This window comes from Gobius niger (genome assembly GCF_951799975.1).
Source record: "Gobius niger genome assembly, chromosome: 5".
NCBI lineage: Eukaryota > Metazoa > Chordata > Actinopteri > Gobiiformes > Gobiidae > Gobius > Gobius niger.
This window is the reverse complement of record NC_136856.1, coordinates 40229574-40246575: the sequence shown is the minus strand read 5'-3', so window position 1 is coordinate 40246575 and position 17002 is coordinate 40229574. Positions and strand designations below refer to the sequence as shown.

At 40.6% G+C, this 17002-nt stretch overlaps 1 protein-coding gene across 4 annotated transcripts in view; it reads left to right on the top strand.

The window, feature by feature from the left end:
- Positions 1 to 15278, top strand: part of flnba (filamin B a) — a gene marked incomplete at its 5' end in the record, with an annotated part of 180105 nt that extends 164827 nt beyond the window's left edge. For all 4 annotated transcript variants that reach the window (XM_079555971.1, XM_079555973.1, XM_079555972.1 and 1 more), the window contains 7 exons: positions 2635 to 2772; positions 2841 to 2956; positions 7136 to 7268; positions 9233 to 9409; positions 10117 to 10335; positions 12292 to 12501; positions 15088 to 15278. In XM_079555971.1, coding sequence (XP_079412097.1) covers positions 2635 to 2772; positions 2841 to 2956; positions 7136 to 7268; positions 9233 to 9409; positions 10117 to 10335; positions 12292 to 12501; positions 15088 to 15275 — 1181 coding nt within the window. In that variant the 3' untranslated portion in view covers positions 15276 to 15278. The remainder of the gene's footprint in view (positions 1 to 2634; positions 2773 to 2840; positions 2957 to 7135; positions 7269 to 9232; positions 9410 to 10116; positions 10336 to 12291; positions 12502 to 15087) is intronic.
- Positions 15279 to 17002: the final 1724 nt, after the last annotated feature.

The following is a 17002-nucleotide window of genomic DNA, read 5'->3' as shown; positions in this document are numbered from 1 at the left end:
CAAAAATGTCACAAGAAATTGAAGGAAAAAAATGACAAAAAATTGACAAAAAATTGACAAAAAATGTGACAAAAAAATGACAAAAATGTGACAAAAATGTGACAAAAATGTGACAAAAAATTGACAAAAATTTGACAAAAATGTGACAAAAAAGTGACAAAAATGTGACAAAAAATTGACAAAAATGTGACAAAAAAATGACAAAAATGTGACAAAAAAATGACAAAAATGTGACAAAAAATTTACAAAAATGTGACAAAAAAGTGACAAAAATGTGACAAAAAAGTGACAAAAAAATGACAAAAATGTGACAACAATATGACAAAAATGTGACAAAAAAATGACAAAAATGTGACAAAAAAATGACAAAAATGTGACAAAAAAGTGACAAAAATGTGACAAAAATTTGACAAAAAATTGACAAAAATTTGACAAAAAATTTACAAAAAATTGACAAAAATGTGACAAAAAATTTACAAAATGACAAAAAAGTGACAAAAATGTGACAAAAAAGTGACAAAAAAATGACAAAAATGTGACAACAATATGACAAAAATGTGACAAAAAAATGACAAAAATGTGACAAAAAAATGACAAAAATGTGACAAAAAAGTGACAAAAATGTGACAAAAATTTGACAAAAAATTGACAAAAATTTGACAAAAAATTGACAAAAAATTGACAAAAAATTGACAAAAATGTGACAAAAAATTTACAAAAATGTGACAAAAAAGTGACAAAAATGTGACAAAAAAGTGACAAAAAAATGACAAAAATGTGACAAAAATGTGACAAAAAAATAACAAAAATGTGACAAAAAAATGACAAAAATGTGACAAAAAAGTGACAAAAATGTGACAAAAATGTGACAAAAATTTGACAAAAATTTGACAAAAATTTGACAAAAAATTGACAAAAAATTGACAAAAATGTGACAAAAAAATGACAAAAAAATGGACCAAAAAAGTTACAAAAATGAGTTGAACACCCAACAAAAAAATGCTGGAAAAAAGATCTGACGTGAGGAAAAAGATCCTCTGGGTTCAGGCGGGAGTTAAGAGGTTAAAGTCGTGGGTAGAAGAGTCGTCTGTTTTATACAGTACATGAACTTATTTAAATGAGTCTGGCTCATCCAGGCTTTCCACCAAAATGAATTTCACTTTCAGCCTCTCCTAACTCACACAAACTAAATACATACATTGCCAGAATCCCTAACGCATTTCTAACATCCCAGTTCTTCAAGAGTATGAATTTATCAAGAAGTTTTACTGTCAAAGAAATGCTCCATCGATAAAGATGCTTCATAATTATGTGGTCTTTTTTTCACAAACCACTGTGTATTCCATTTACTCATGCTAGAAAAAAAGTCATGTAAAAAGTAATGAGGGCCCTGAAGGTAATTTAGCCTCTTAACTCCCACCTGAAAATGTTTTCTCCAAATTCTCCAAATCTAAAAGCTTCTTCAAAACAGCGATAAAAAAGGAAAAAAAAGAAAATGAGGATGTAAACACAACAAAAACGCTTTAAAAAGTGACCAAGAACAGAGACAAAACTGACAAAAATCCAGCAAAAAAGTGACAAAAATCCAGCAAAAAAGTGACAAAAATCCAGCAAAAAGTGACACAAATCCAGCAAAAAAGTGACAAAAATCCATCAAAAAAGTGACAAAAATCCAGCAAAAAAGTGACAAAAATCCAGCAAAAAAAGTGACAAAAATCCAGCAAAAAAAGTGACAAAAATCCAGCAAAAAATGACAAAAATCCAGCAAAAAATGACAAAAATCCAGCAAAAAATGACAAAAATCCAGCAAAAAATGACAAAAATCCAGCAAAAAAGTGACAAAAATCCAGCAAAAAAGTGACAAAAATCCAGCAAAAAAATAACAAAAATCCAGCAAAAAAATGACAAAAATCCAACAAAAAAATAACAAAAATCCAACAAAAAAATAACAAAAATCCAGCAAAAAAAATGACAAAAATCCAACAAAAAAAGTGACAAAAATTCTGCAGAAAAAACACAAAAATCCAGCAGAAAAATGACTAAAATTCAGCAAAAAAAGACAAAAATCCAGCAAAAAAGTGACAAAAATCCAGCAAAAAAGTGACAAAAATGCAGCAAAAAAGGGACAAAAATCCAGCAGAAAAAAGACAAAAATCCAGCAGAAAAAAGACAAAAATCCAGCAGAAAAAAGACTAAAATCCAGCAAAAAAGTGACAAAAATGCAGCAAAAAAGGGACAAAAAAGTGACAAAAATGCAGCAAAAAAATGACAAAAATCCAGCAAAAAAGTGACAAAAATGCAGCAAAAAAATGACAAAAATCCAGCAAAAAAGGGACAAAAAAGTGACAAAAATCCAGCAAAAAAGTGACAAAAATCCAGCAAAAAAGTGACAAAAATCCAGCAAAAAAGTGACAAAAATCCAGTAAAAAAAAGTGACAAAAATCCAGCAGAAAAGTAGTTTAAAAAATGGCAAAAACACATAAGGGAAATAAAAAGTGACGACAATGGCAAAGAGGAGAGAATGCATTAGGTTTTGTCGGGTGGTAAGAGGTTAAAGTGACTCCTCTGCTAAAGTAGCTTTTCTGTGAGTATTTAATGTCCCGTTCATCATCAGTCTTCCCTCCCCGTGTGCAGCTGAGTTCAGCATCTGGACGCGTGAGGCGGGGGCGGGGGGTCTGTCCATCGCGGTGGAAGGCCCCAGTCGAGCCGAGATCTCCTTCGACGACAGAAAGGACGGATCCTGTGGCGTGGCTTACGTCGCGCAGGAGCCTGGTACTCGACACACACACACAAACACCTCAAATATAACTTCCTGTCTAAGCCCCGCCTCTCTCTTTCAGGGGACTACGAGGTGTCGGTGAAGTTTAACGAGCAGCACATCCCGGACAGTCCCTTCCTGGTGCCGGTGGTCGCCCCGGTGACCGACGCGCGGCGGCTAACTGTTAGCGGTCTTCAGGTGAGGCTCAGAGAGGACCCACCCCGGGCCCGGCCTGGTCCCGGACCGGACTAAACCTGGACAGAGGCATAAAGACTGGCTGAGGGAGTCAAACGAGTGGGCTGGTTAGAGACTGGATCATGATGGAAATAAAACACGTGAAGAGATGGGCGTTCAGTGTGGGGTAATTTAGGCTACCGTAAATGCTCTAATATAGGGCGGGGCCTTTATTTACTCCAGGGCATCAGGACCAGGCCTTTATTGGAACCAGGCCACAATTAGAGACAGGCCTTTATTTCTATTTGAGCAAAACGGACGACCAGGAAAATGAAGAAAAAGGAGATTTGTGTCCATTTGCACCTAAAATATTCGGTTCATTTATTACTGAACATTTCAAACCCTCTCCCAGCGGCTGGAACATTGACGCCTTTTATTATGTCGGGACAACAGGAAGTGTTTCGTTGCTGTTAGCGGAGCTTTGACATCAGTGTCACTGCAGGTTTCTGTTTCGTTTTTACCGGACCGGATTATTTGTTGTTATCTCGTGTAAAAGGCGAGTTTAGACGGAGCGTTTGTGTTTGTGATCGATCATGAGACTGACCCGAGAGAAGACGAGACGCTCGCGCTGATGGGACCCACTAAAATTGCATTTACTTGCAATTTTAGTCGATTAAAACTAGACTAAAATTGAAGATATTTTTTTGACTAAAATTAAATTACATTTTAGTCAAAAGACTAAAGGTGCGTACACACCAAACGCTTATCGGGCGTGAAAAACGCGGCTAAAGCCCGTAGTTAGACGCTTGTGCTGACCTGAAGTCCGACGTTTGTCTGGCCGCACCTCAGCGTGTGTTCGTAGCTACAACAGGCATCGTCAGCCTCGAGGCCCAAACACATTCCCAGCGCAGATTCAGCCACTGAAATAAGTTTTCTTGTTGCCGCCTTTAATCCTGGTGTTTAGGTAAAGAAACACTGAAGTGTCGGTGTAAAAGTCCCAGAGCTGCTGTTGCTCCGGTTCACAAAGAAGCTAAACCTCCGTGACTTGTTTTCATTTTTTATTTTTTTCTCGGCCGGCCTAGAATCTGCCCCGGTGGCTCAGCTACAACGTACGTCACTTTGGAGAAAGCTCCTGATTGGTCGACGCTCGCAAATTTCTCCAAAAAGTTGAACATTTCCCAACTCGAGCGTGGGCTGTGCTGCACGCCCTGGAGGCGTCAAAAGCTTAACATGCGCGGAAAGCTTCAAAACGCGCCGCACAGGGACTTGGTTGGTTTAGTTTTCTTCTGGTTTAGTCCAGGGTTTGGGCCGTTGCTGCTGCGATCAGGCCAGATGTTCTGTCTGTGAGAAGCTCTACACGAGTGCGGTTCCCTTCACTTGGACCTTTCCATTTTGTCAGATCCTGTGAAGTCCCTCAGCCTCTGTCCTCCTGCCTCTGCCCTGACTCCAGTCCAGATCCCGGTGCTCCTCCCTGTGTTTCATTTAAAGACTCTTAACAGAGAACTCTCCCGATTGGTCCGACTGCAGCCGACTTCCCTCACAGCTGCTTTTAGCCCCGACCTCGAAAATACTAAATCAGCTTCTGGTTCTCGACTAACCAACTCCTCCACCTCCAGTAGTGATCGCTCTAGTCGTGTGTAGTTCTTTAGACGTTTCAGAGCTGTGTTTTTGTACCAGTCGGCTGCAGATGAACCAATTTGCTCTGGTAAGAAACACTAGGACACATAATCCTCCTGTTCTTCACCTATTTAAGTCCCATAATCCAGCATTGAATCCAGAAAATCAACAAAATCAATGCTCAGGTACAGAAGAGTGTTTCCATCTTTGTCCTCTTGTATTCTAGCTTCTCTAGTCCAGCTTTAGTCCCGCTGTAGCCTCGCTCCGAGAGGACAAAAAGTGATCGAGAAATGAGTTTAGTTTCCCTCATATGAACTTTTTAAACTCGGATACGGACGTGAGGAAGGTGTCACTTTATAGCAGTGTTGTTCAAACCCTGTATGTTCCTGTAGGAGTCTGGTCTGAAGGCGAACCATCCGGCCTCGTTCGCGGTGCAAAAATTCAACAAAAATGTGACAAAAATTTAACAAAAATGTGACAAAAATTTAACAAAAATTCAACAAAAAATTAACAAAAATTCAACAAAAATTCAACAAAAATTTAACAAAAATGTGACAAAAATGTGACAAATTCAACAAAAAGTCAACAAAAATTCAACAAAAATGTGACAAAAATTCAACAAAAAAGTGACAAAAATTCAACAAAAATGTGACAAAAATTCTACAAAAATGTGACAAAAAATTGACAAAAATTCAACAAAAATTCGACAAAAATTCAACAAAAATGTGACAAAAATTCAACAAAAATGTGACAAAAATTCAACAAAAATGTGACAAAAATTCAACAAAAATGTGACAAAAATTCAACAAAAATGTGACAAAAAATTGACAAAAATTCAACAAAAATTCGACAAAAATTCAACAAAAATGTGACAAAAATTCAACAAAAATGTGACAAAAATTTAACGAAAATGTGACAAAAATGTGACGAAAAAGTGACAAAAATTCAACAAAAATGTGACAAAAATTCAACAAAAATGTGACAAAAATTCAACAAAAATGTGACAAAAATTCAACAAAAATGTGACAAATATTCAACAAAAATGTGACAAAAATGTGACAATAATGTGACAAAAATTCAACAAAAATTCAACAAAAATTCAACAAAAATGTGACAAAAAATTGACAAAAATTCAACAAAAATGTGACAAAAATTCAACAAAAAATTGAAAAAAATTCAACAAAAATTCAACAAAAATTCAACAAAAATGTGACAAAAAATCTACAAAAATGTGACAAAAATTTAACAAAAATGTGACAAAAATTCAACCAAAAAGTGACAAAAATGCGACAAAAATGCGACAAAAATTTAACAAAAATTCAACAAAAATGTGACAAAAATTCAACAAAAAATTGACAAAAAGTGACAAAAATTTAACAAAAATGTGACAAAATTTTTTACAAAAAATCAACAAAAATGTGACAAAAATTCGACAAAAAATCGACAAAAATTCGACAAAATCAACAAAAATGTGACAAAAATTCAACAAAATTTCAACAAAAATTCAACCAAAAAGTGACAAAAAAGTGACAAAAATGTGACAAAAATTCAACCAAAATGTGACAAAAATGTGACAAAAAAGTGACAAAAATTCAACAAAAATGTGACAAAAAAGTGACAAAAATTTAACAAATTCAACAAAAATTCAACAAAAATTTGACAAAAATTTAACAAAAATTTAACAAAAATGTATCTGTTTGTTCCTGTTTGTTCCTGTTTTATCACTGTTTGTTCCTGTTTGTTCCTGTTTTATCCCTGTTTGTTCCTGTTTTATCCCTGTTTGTTCCTGTTTGTTCCTGTTTTATCCCTGTTTGTTCCTGTTTTATCCCTGTTTGTTCCTGTTTGTTCCTGTTTGTTCCTGTTTGTTCCTGTTTTATCCCTGTTTGTTCCTGTTTTATCCCTGTTTGTTCCTGTTTGTTCCTGTTTGTTCCTGTTTGTTCCTGTTTTATCCCTGTTTGTTCCTGTTTGTTCCTGTTTTATCCCTGTTTGTTCCTGTTTGTTCCTGTTTTAGTCCTGCTTTCGTCCTGTTTGTTCCTGCTTTAGTTCTGTTTGTTCCTGTTTGTTCCTGTTTGTTCCTGTTTGTTCCTGTTTTAGTCCTGCTTTCGTCCTGTTTGTTCCTGCTTTAGTTCTGTTTGTTCCTGTTTGTTCCTGTTTGTTCCTGTTTGTTCCTGTTTGTTCCTGTTTGTTCCTGTTTTATCCCTGTTTGTTCCTGTTTGTTCCTGTTTTAGTCCTGCTTTCGTCCTGTTTGTTCCTGCTTTAGTTCTGTTTGTTCCTGTTTGTTCCTGTTTGTTCCTGCTTTAGTTCTGTTTGTTCCTGTTTGTTCCTGTTTGTTCCTGCTTTAGTTCTGTTTGTTCCTGTTTGTTCCTGTTTGTTCCTGCTTTAGTTCTGTTTGTTCCTGTTTGTTCCTGTTTGTTCCTGCTTTAGTTCTGTTTTATCCCTGTTTGTTCCTGTTTGTTCCTGCTTTATCCCTGTTTGTTCCTGTTTGTTCCTGTTTTATCCCTGTTTGTTCCTGTTTGTTCCTGTTTGTTCCTGTTTGTTCCTGTTTGTTCCTGTTTGTTCCTGCTTTAGTTCTGTTTGTTCCTGTAGGAGTCTGGTCTGAAGGCGAACCACCCGGCCTCGTTCGCGGTGCGTCTGAACGGAGCTCAGGGGAAGATGGAGGCTCAGGTCCACAGTCCGTCTGGAGCTCTGGAAGAGTGTGCGGTCACTGAGATCGAGAAAGGTCTGCATCTCTTTAGACCTGGTTTAGACCCGGTTTAGACCCGGTTTAGACCCGGTTTAGACCCGGTTTAGTCCTGGTTTAGACCTGGTTTAGTCCTGGTTTAGACCTGGTTTAGACCTGGTTTAGGCCTGGTTTAGTCCTGGTTTAGTCCTGGTTTAGACCTGGTTTAGACCTGGTTTAGTCCTGGTTTAGTCCTGGTTTAGACCCGGTTTAGACCTGGTTTAGTCCTGGTTTGGACCTGGTTTGGACCTGGTTTAGTCCTGGTTTAGACCTGGTTTAGACCTGGTTTAGTCCTGGTTTAGTCCTGGTTTAGACCCGGTTTAGACCTGGTTTAGACCTGGTTTAGACCTGGTTTAGACCCGGTTTAGGCCTGGTTTAGACCCGGTTTAGACCTGGTTTAGTCCTGGTTTAGACCTGGTTTAGACCTGGTTTAGACCCGGTTTAGACCTGGTTTAGTCCTGGTTCAGACCTGGTTTAGTCCTGGTTTAGACCCGGTTTAGACCCGGTTTAGACCCGGTTTAGTCCTGGTTTAGACCCGGTTTAGTCCTGGTTTAGACCCGGTTTAGTCCTGGTTTAGTCCTGGTTTAGACCTGGTTTAGACCCGGTTTAGACCTGGTTTAGACCTGGTTTAGTCCCGGTTCAGACCTGGTTTAGACCCGGTTTAGACCTGGTTTAGACCCGGTTTAGACCCGGTTTAGACCTGGTTTAGTCCCGGTTCAGACCTGGTTTAGACCCGGTTTAGTCCTGGTTTAGACCCGGTTTAGTCCTGGTTTAGACCTGGTTTAGACCTGGTTTAGTCCTGGTTCAGACCTGGTTTAGTCCTGGTTTAGACCCGGTTTAGTCCTGGTTTAGACCCGGTTTAGTCCTGGTTTAGACCTGGTTTGGACCCGGTTTAGACCTGGTTTAGACCTGGTTTAGACCTAGTTTAGTCCTGGTTTAGACCTGGTTTAGTCCTGGTTTAGTCCTAGTTTAGTCCTGGTTTAGACCTGGTTTAGACCTAGTTTAGTCCTGGTTTAGACCTGGTTTAGACCTAGTTTAGTCCTGGTTTAGACCTGGTTTAGACCTGGTTTAGTCCTGGTTTAGACCCGGTTTAGTCCTGGTTTAGACCCGGTTTAGTCCTGGTTTAGACCTGGTTTAGTCCTGGTTTAGACCTGGTTTAGACCTAGTTTAGTCCTGGTTTAGACCTGGTTTAGCCCTAGTTTAGTCCTGGTTTAGACCTGGTTTAGTCCTGGTTTAGTCCTGGTTTAGACCTGGTTTAGACCTAGTTTAGTCCTGGTTTAGACCTGGTTTAGTCCCGGTTTAGACCCGGTTTAGACCTGGTTTAGACCCGGTTTAGACCTGGTTTAGTCCTGGTTTAGACCTGGTTTAGACCTGGTTTAGACCTGGTTTAGACCTGGTTTAGTCCCGGTTTAGACCCGGTTTAGACCTGGTTTAGACCCGGTTTAGACCTGGTTTAGACCCGGTTTAGACCTGGTTTAGTCCTGGTTTAGACCTGGTTTAGACCTGGTTTAGACCTGGTTTAGACCTGGTTTAGTCCCGGTTTAGACCTGGTTTAGACCCGGTTTAGACCTGGTTTAGACCTGGTTTAGACCCGGTTTAGACCTGGTTTAGACCCGGTTTAGACCTGGTTTAGACCCGGTTTAGACCTGGTTTAGACCCGGTTTAGACCTGGTTTAGTCCTGGTTTAGACCTGGTTTAGACCCGGTTTAGACCTGGTTTAGACCTGGTTTAGTCCTGGTTTAGACCTGGTTTAGACCTGGTTTAGACCTGGTTTAGACCTGGTTTAGACCCGGTTTAGACCCGGTTTAGACCTGGTTTAGACCTGGTTTAGTCCCGGTTTAGACCTGGTTTAGACCCGGTTTAGACCTGGTTTAGACCTGGTTTAGTCCTGGTTTAGACCTGGTTTAGACCTGGTTTAGACCTGGTTTAGACCTGGTTTAGACCCTGTTCCTCTGTTTTCTCAGATAAGTACGTGATCCGGTTCATTCCCAGAGAGAACGGCGTCCACTCCATCGACGTGAAGTTTAACGGCGCCCACATCCCAGGAAGTCCTTTTAAGGTCCGGGTGGGGGAGCCGGGACAGACCGGAGAGGCCGGTCTGGTCACCGCGTACGGGGCCGGACTGGAGCGCGGGAGCACAGGTGAGGAGGCCAATCACTCTTGTTTACTCACTTCACCTCTTACGCCTGAACCCAGTGCATTTTCTCAAGTTTGGCTTTACCCAAATCTAGAAGCTTCTTGACTGGAGATTATAGGCCAGTGTTTTGCCTCAGTTAAAAGCTAAGCCCTACAAAGCAGATCAAAGCAGGTCTTTTTCCACACGCTGTTGCATTGCTTTTTTTCATCGCATTCTTGTGGCTTTTTTTGTCACATTTTTGTGGATTTTTGTTAATTTTATTGTCTTTTTTTGGACATTTTTTTCACTTTTTTTGTGGATTTTTTTATCAATTTTTTGTCATTTTTTTGTCAATTTCTTGTGACATTTTTGTCACATTTCCATCATTGTTTTCGTCTCAGTTTTGTTGCTATTTTCACACCTTTTTCCTGAAGCTTTTGGATTGGGGTAAAGCCAAACTGGAGAAAATGTGCGCGGTTCGGGTGGGAGTTAAGGGGTTAAAGGCCCTGTTTTTCCCATGGTCTGACCCGGGTGGGGGTCACGATCCTAACTAACTGCTATAATGGGGGTCGCGGCTCTAATAGGTTGAGAACCACTGCTTTACAGCGATGTGCACAAGTTGAAATCATTTGAATCTTTCCTCCTCCTCGTGTGTGGCCTGAGCTGAGAAGTCGTGGATTCGGTGTGTCCCGAACGCAAACGAAAAACGGCCTCTTTTGTTTTGTCTGGCAGGAGTTCAGTCTGAATTCACCATCAACAACAGCCGAGCGGGTCCCGGGGCCCTGAGCGTCACCATCGAGGGCCCGTCCAAGGTGAAGATGGACTGTGCCGAGCTGCCCGAGGGCTACAGGGTGCACTACACGCCCATGGCCCCCGGGAACTACTGCATCAGCGTCAAGTACGCCGGGCCCAACCACATCCAGGGCAGCCCCTTCACCGCCAAGGTCAACGGTGAGTCTGTGCTCGTCCCCTTCACCGCCGAGGTCAACGGTGAGTCTGTGCTCGGCCCCTTCACCGCCAAGGTCAACGGTGAGTCTGTGCTCGGCCCCTTCACCGCCAAGGTCAACGGTGAGTCTGTGCTCGGCCCCTTCACCGCCGAGGTCAACGGTGAGTCTGTGCTCGGCCCCTTCACCGCCAAGGTCAACGGTGAGTCTGTGCTCGGCCCCTTCACCGCCAAGGTCAACGGTGAGTCTGTGCTCGGCCCCTTCACCGCCAAGGTCAACGGTGAGTCTGTGCTCGGCCCCTTCACCGCCAAGGTCAACGGTGAGTCTGTGCTCGGCCCCTTCACCGCCGAGGTCAACGGTGAGTCTGTGCTCGGCCCCTTCACCGCCAAGGTCAACGGTGAGTCTGTGCTCGGCCCCTTCACCGCCAAGGTCAACGGTGAGTCTGTGCTCGGCCCCTTCACCGCCAAGGTCAACGGTGAGTCTGTGCTCGGCCCCTTCACCGCCAAGGTCAACGGTGAGTCTGTGCTCGGCCCCTTCACCGCCAAGGTCAACGGTGAGTCTGTGCTCGGCCCCTTCACCGCCAAGGTCAACGGTGAGTCTGTGCTCGGCCCCTTCACCGCCAAGGTCAACGGTGAGTCTGTGCTCGGCCCCTTCACCGCCAAGGTCAACGGTGAGTCTGTGCTCGGCCCCTTCACCGCCAAGGTCAACGGTGAGTCTGTGCTTCACCGCCAAGGTCAACGGTGAGTCTGTGCTCGGCCCCTTCACCGCCAAGGTCAACGGTGAGTCTCTGCTCAACACTCACTGGTTTCACTAATAACAGATATTAGCCATTAGATTTTCCTCTGGTCTTTGTTTGCACAGAGCGGAATTACCCTCCTTCAGTTCGGCTTTACCCAAATCTAAAAGCTTCTGGATAAAAAGCATCAAAATAGCAACAAAACTGAGATTGACCTCTTAACTCCCGCCTGAAACGGGAGGATCTTTTTCCTCACGTCATCTGTTTTTTTTTATTCAACTCATTTTTGTCACATTTTTTTTTTCATGTTTTTGTCAATTTTAATCATTTTTTGTCAATTTTTTAGTCGATTTTTTGTCATTTTTTTTGTCAATTTTTATCACATTTTTGTAATTTTTTGTGTCAAATTTTAATCAAATTTTAGTCTTTTTTTTTTGGTCAAATTTTTATCTTTTTTTTTTGGTCAATTTTTTTAAATCAAATTTTTGTCATTTTTTTGTCAAATTTTTGTCACTTTTTTTTTCGTCAATTTTTTATCAAATTTTTGTCTTTTTTGTGTCAAATTTAAATCAAATTTTAGTCTTTTTTTTTTGTCAAATTTGTATCTTTTTTTTTTTTCGTCAATGTTTTTTAATCAAATTTTTGTAATTTTTTTTGTCAATTTTTTATCCATTTTTTTGTCACATTTTTTTTTTCATGTTTTTGTAAATTTTAATCAATTTCGGTCATTTTTTTGTCAATTTTTAGTAATTTTTTTGTCATTTTTTGTCACATTTTTGTGTCAAATTTTTATCACTTTTTTGTCAATGTTTTCTCGCTTTTTTGCCACATTTCCATCATTGTTTTCGTCTCAGTTTTGTTGCTATTTTCACAGCTTTCTTCTTGAAGCTTTTGGATTGGGGTAAAGCCAAACTGGAGAAAATGTGCTCGGTTCAGGCGGGAGTTAAGGGGTTAAACTGTGGATGAAAATGCAAGAAAAGAGCAACAAAAAAGTGGGAAAAAATATGAAAACTTGACAAAAATCTCCCACAAAAGAGTAACAGAAAAGTGACAAAAAAAGCAATGAAAAAGTGGTTTAACCCCATAAATCCCTCCTTCTTCCCGTCAGCGTAGGATTTAAAAATGTGCATCCTGCTACGACACCTGCAGTTGCGCTCATGGCCTCTAGGGGCACGAGTTACTTAGTTCTCAGTGTTTGTTATAAAGCATCTTCCACCTTCTCCTCAGGTCCTCGTCTGGTGAACGTGACCAACGCCAGTGAGACGTCCACACTGACGGTGGACCCGGCCGTGCGCTCCTCCAGCGTCAGCTCCGTCCACGGCGCCCCCTCCTGGACCAGCGAGGCCGACGCCAGCAAAGTCCTGAGCCGAGGCCCGGGGCTGAGCAGGGCCTTCGTGGGGCAGAGGAGCAGCTTCAGCGTCGACTGTAGCAAAGCAGGTGAGGACAGAAGATGATGTTCACGGAGATGAAGGAGGCAGTTAGAGGGATCAGCCACGCAGACCTCACGCCGACACATCCACTTTTTATGAGATTAAAGATCCTGGTGTTGCCTGACTTTGCAGTTGTGATGTACAAGGCTCTCAAGCTTCCTCACAGTTTACAGTAAGAGAGACGTTTCAAACAAGAGTCTAGATACGACCTCAGAGGAACTGGTCTGCTACAAACACCCAAAGGCGACGACTAATGAGAGGAGGTGTTTATCAGGCAAAGGAGCTGATCTATGGAACAGTTTATAAAATCAACCTCCAAGACTATTAATACATTTAAAAAAATAATAATATTATGGAAAAGTATAAAACCCTTGAATGAAGATCATCAGAAAAGAAGTCAATTGTAGACGCGTAACAGGTCATTTTGATGAAGTTTGGTGCTGAAGAGTTTCCGTGGTTGGCATTAGAGTAAAGTATCATGTGTATTATTATGGTCGTAGTGTCACAGCTGTAAGTGAGGTCACGAGGCAAGTCTCGATTCAGCCTAAACCCTTTCGTCATCGCATCATTTAGCACCGAACATACTTAAAGTACACGTTTTATTATTGTATGATGAGCAACATGGCTAACCATGTTATCACACAAAAGGCGTTAAATTGTATGTTTTTTTAGTTTTGGTTTGTAAGGGAAGACGGCAGCTTTTTTTTTTTTCAATATTCCGATTTTAAGCCAGTTTGCTTTATACACTTTCTCTTGGAAACGTTTAAGAGCTTTTATGGTTTTGTCTTGGGCTCGAGCGACATGGACTTTTGGGTCCGATACTGATATAAAGGGAGTTAGCCGATATACAGGCCTGATATTTATTCTTTTAGTAAAGGTTTCAAATCATAGAAATGTATCTGATAGAGGGTTTTTTTAAGGCTGATACCGATTTGCAGCGGCAATATTTAAAGCAGTACTAAGTAACTCTTCCCCCTAGAGGCCATAAGAGCAACTGCAGGTGTCGTAGCAAGTTACGATTTTTTAATGTATTAATTGTCTTGGAGAGTAAATACGACGCTGACAGGAAAGGTGAAGGGACAGAGGGTTACTGTGCATCCAATTATACAACGGAAATATTTTTTTTCACTCAAACGTGGCTGTAAATACTGTTTAAAGTGACGTTAGCCTGCAGTTAGCTTTGCCCGTTAGCATGTTAGCTTCTTCTTCGAGATTCCATTAGTGTGTATTGCTTTCTCCGGACCGGTGGCAGTGAAGTTGCAAACATGGTTTTCTGGCCAGAGACACCAGGGGGCGATGAAAGACCCTCCAAACATCCCATAAACACTTGTATCACCCCCACAGGGACGACGGAGAGGATTTATTTAGGTAAACACGTTACTTAGTGCTGCTTTAAAAACATGTCTGGTCTTTAATCCTGTGTATGAAGTTTCTAAAGCATCAGTGCTGAACTCTGACAGGAGGGGGCGCTGTATGTTCATGTTTAGTCTTTCAGAGGGAGCTTGTTTCAAAATGAAAAAAAGGAAGTGTCTGTCTCTTCCAATCCATTTTATTTGCATAGCACATTTAAGGCTAGGCTAGAAGCAGCAAGGCTAGCAGTTAGCCTAGCTGCTTAGTTGCAGTGTTAATTTTGACAACATATTTTATTTTAGTTTTAGTCTTAGTCGTTTGACTAAAATGTAATTTAATTTTAGTCAAGAAAAAAGTTTCAATTTTAGTCTAGTTTTAGTCGACTAAATGTCAGACTAATTGAGTGGACTTTGCATTGATAATATTGATTCTAATCATGTTTAATGTTGTTCCTCTGCTTCATGTTTCTGCTCCACATGAACAAAGCTCAGAGCTGATCCTTTAAACATGATCTGAGGCTCTTTCAGACGCTCAATACAAGTTTGGATGATTTTAGTCTCTCCTTTTCATTTTTATTTAGTCTGATTTTAGTCGACTCAAATATCTGGACATTTTAGTCACAGTTTTAGTCTCATGAGAAACTTTTCATTTAGTTTTAGTCCAATTTTAGTCACAAAAATATCACTTTGAATAAAATTAACACTGCTTAGTTGAAGGCGCAGCTGGAGGGATGGTGGTGAATCTCTGGGTAAGCTGAAAGTCGGACTCACGTTAACTTCACGAGCGATTCCCCGACTTCTCTCTGTGACGGGACAGAGACAGTGTCCACTACTCTGTACGTGTGGAGTGATATGAAAGCACGGTCATTATTTTTTTCTGAGGTCCTTTATCAGAAGATAATGACCGTTAGAACGTTGGGAAATCCCATTCAAGTCAATGGAGCTTCTACTTATGTTAAGAAAATATCAATAAAAGCAGATATAAAAAGCAATAAAATAAGAGACACAGAGGACCACACAACTCTCGCAGAGCTAAAAGCCAGAGAACAAACGTGGGTTTTAAGACGAGATTTAAAGCAGTCCATGGTGGGGGATGTACGGACGTGAAGGGGCAGAGCGGAGAGACGGAGGCCCTGTCCAGCTGAGGGACCACAGGCTGGAGCTGGCCCTCATCTCCATATTAAAAAAGCCCAAATATCGGCCCGATGTTTGGCTTTGTGTGACGCCGGTGTGTCTGTGTCCAGGGAAGAGCATGCTGCTGGTGGGCGTGCACGGCCCCCACGTCCCCTGCGAGGAGGTGACGGTCAAACACATGGGGAACCTCCAGTACAACGTGGGCTACGTCCTGAAGGAGCGAGGGGACTACGCCCTGGTGGTGAAGTGGGGCGACCAGCACGTCCCGGGGTCGCCCTTCCACGTGGTCGTCCCCTGAGCCGGAGCAGAGTCTGAGAAACTGTCCAGGAACGCAAATACAGGATTTCCATGATGTTTGGTACCTTCTCCTGAGAACAAACGCTTTTACTCCAGAAAACCACAAAAGTACACAGATACATTCAGATTAACCCAAAACCGTCAAACACTGTCCCTGTACTTGAAAATGTGTTTTAGTATTTAACCAAATTCTACACTACAGTGGTCATAACTTTGCTCTGAATTCAATATTTTTCTGGTCCCAGTCTTAACCCCTTAACTCCCACCTGAACCGAGCACGTTTTCTCCAGTTTGGCTTTACCCCAATCCAAAAGCTTCTGGGAAAAAGTGAGAAAATAGAGACAAAAAAGTGACGAAAAATTGATGAAAAAGTGGCAAAAATGTCACGAAAATGACACAAAAAGTCACAAAAATGTCACAAGAAATTGACAAAAATGTGACAAAAAAGTGACGAAAAATTGATGAAAAAATTGATTAAAAAAAGCCAAAAAATTGATGAAAAAGTGGCAAAAAATTGATAAAAAAAATTATTGAAAAAAGCCAAAAAATGTATGAAAAAGTGACAAAAATGTGACAAAAAAAGGATTAAAAATGGACAAAAATTTGATACAAATTTTATTAAAATATTGATGAAAAAGTGACAATGTGACAAAAATGTGACAAAAAAAATGACAAAAAAATTGATGAAAAAGTGGCAAAAATGTCCCAAGAAATTGACAAAAAATTTATAAAAAATTGATTAAAAAAAGCCAAAAAATTGATGAAAAAGTGACAAAAATGTGACAAAAAAAGGATTAAAAATTGACAAAAATTTGATACAAATTTTATTAAACAATTGATGAAAATGTGACAAAAATGTGACCAAAAAAATGACAAAAAACTGGCAAAAATGTCACAAAAATGTCACAAAAATGTCACAAGAAATTGACAAAAATGTGACAAAAAAGTGTGACAAAAAAGTTAAAAATGAGTCGAATTCCCAACAAAAAAATGATGGAGAAAAATAAACCTGACGTGAGGAAAAAGATCCTCTCGGTTCAGGCGGGAGTTCAGAGGTTAAAGGAACCGTTTTCCCTGATCTGTTCTTACCTGAGCTTAGACGAGTTGATCCGTACCCGTCTGGTCTCACTTCTAACTTCGCCCCGTTCGGAGCCATAGGAAAACACTGGAAGAGGCAAAATGCCAACAACATCTTTGGGTCTTTGGGTCTCAGTCAAAACAACCAGACAGGTACGGATCAACTCGTCTAAGCTCAGGTAAGAACAGATCTCAGTGTGAGAAAACGGTGGCCTTTTCCTTTTAGAATGTTTTCTTAAAGTGCCATGAACTGCAGCAGAAATCGAGTCGAAGAATAAACTAAAAATCCATAACTGTTTGTAAATGATGAGATTTGTCCAAAGTGCTGGAGATCTGCCGTGTTCACGACTTTAAACCTAACACTAAAACTGGATCATGTTTGTGCCACAAAATACAAAAAAACATAACTCCAAATAATCCCAGCCGTTTCTGTTTTTAAAGGGATGTTTCAGGATTTCTGACATAGGGCCTCATTTCCTCGTTATCCAGAGTGTTCATGCAGTTCTTATATTTGAAGAGCTTCGTGGCGCTAGGCTAATGCTAGGCTAGTGCATTCCTATGGTATCAGCTAGCCTGCATTAAAAACAGTCTGAGGCAAATCACTGATAACACCAGACTAACCATATACATGTCTGTGTCCATAGAATCATG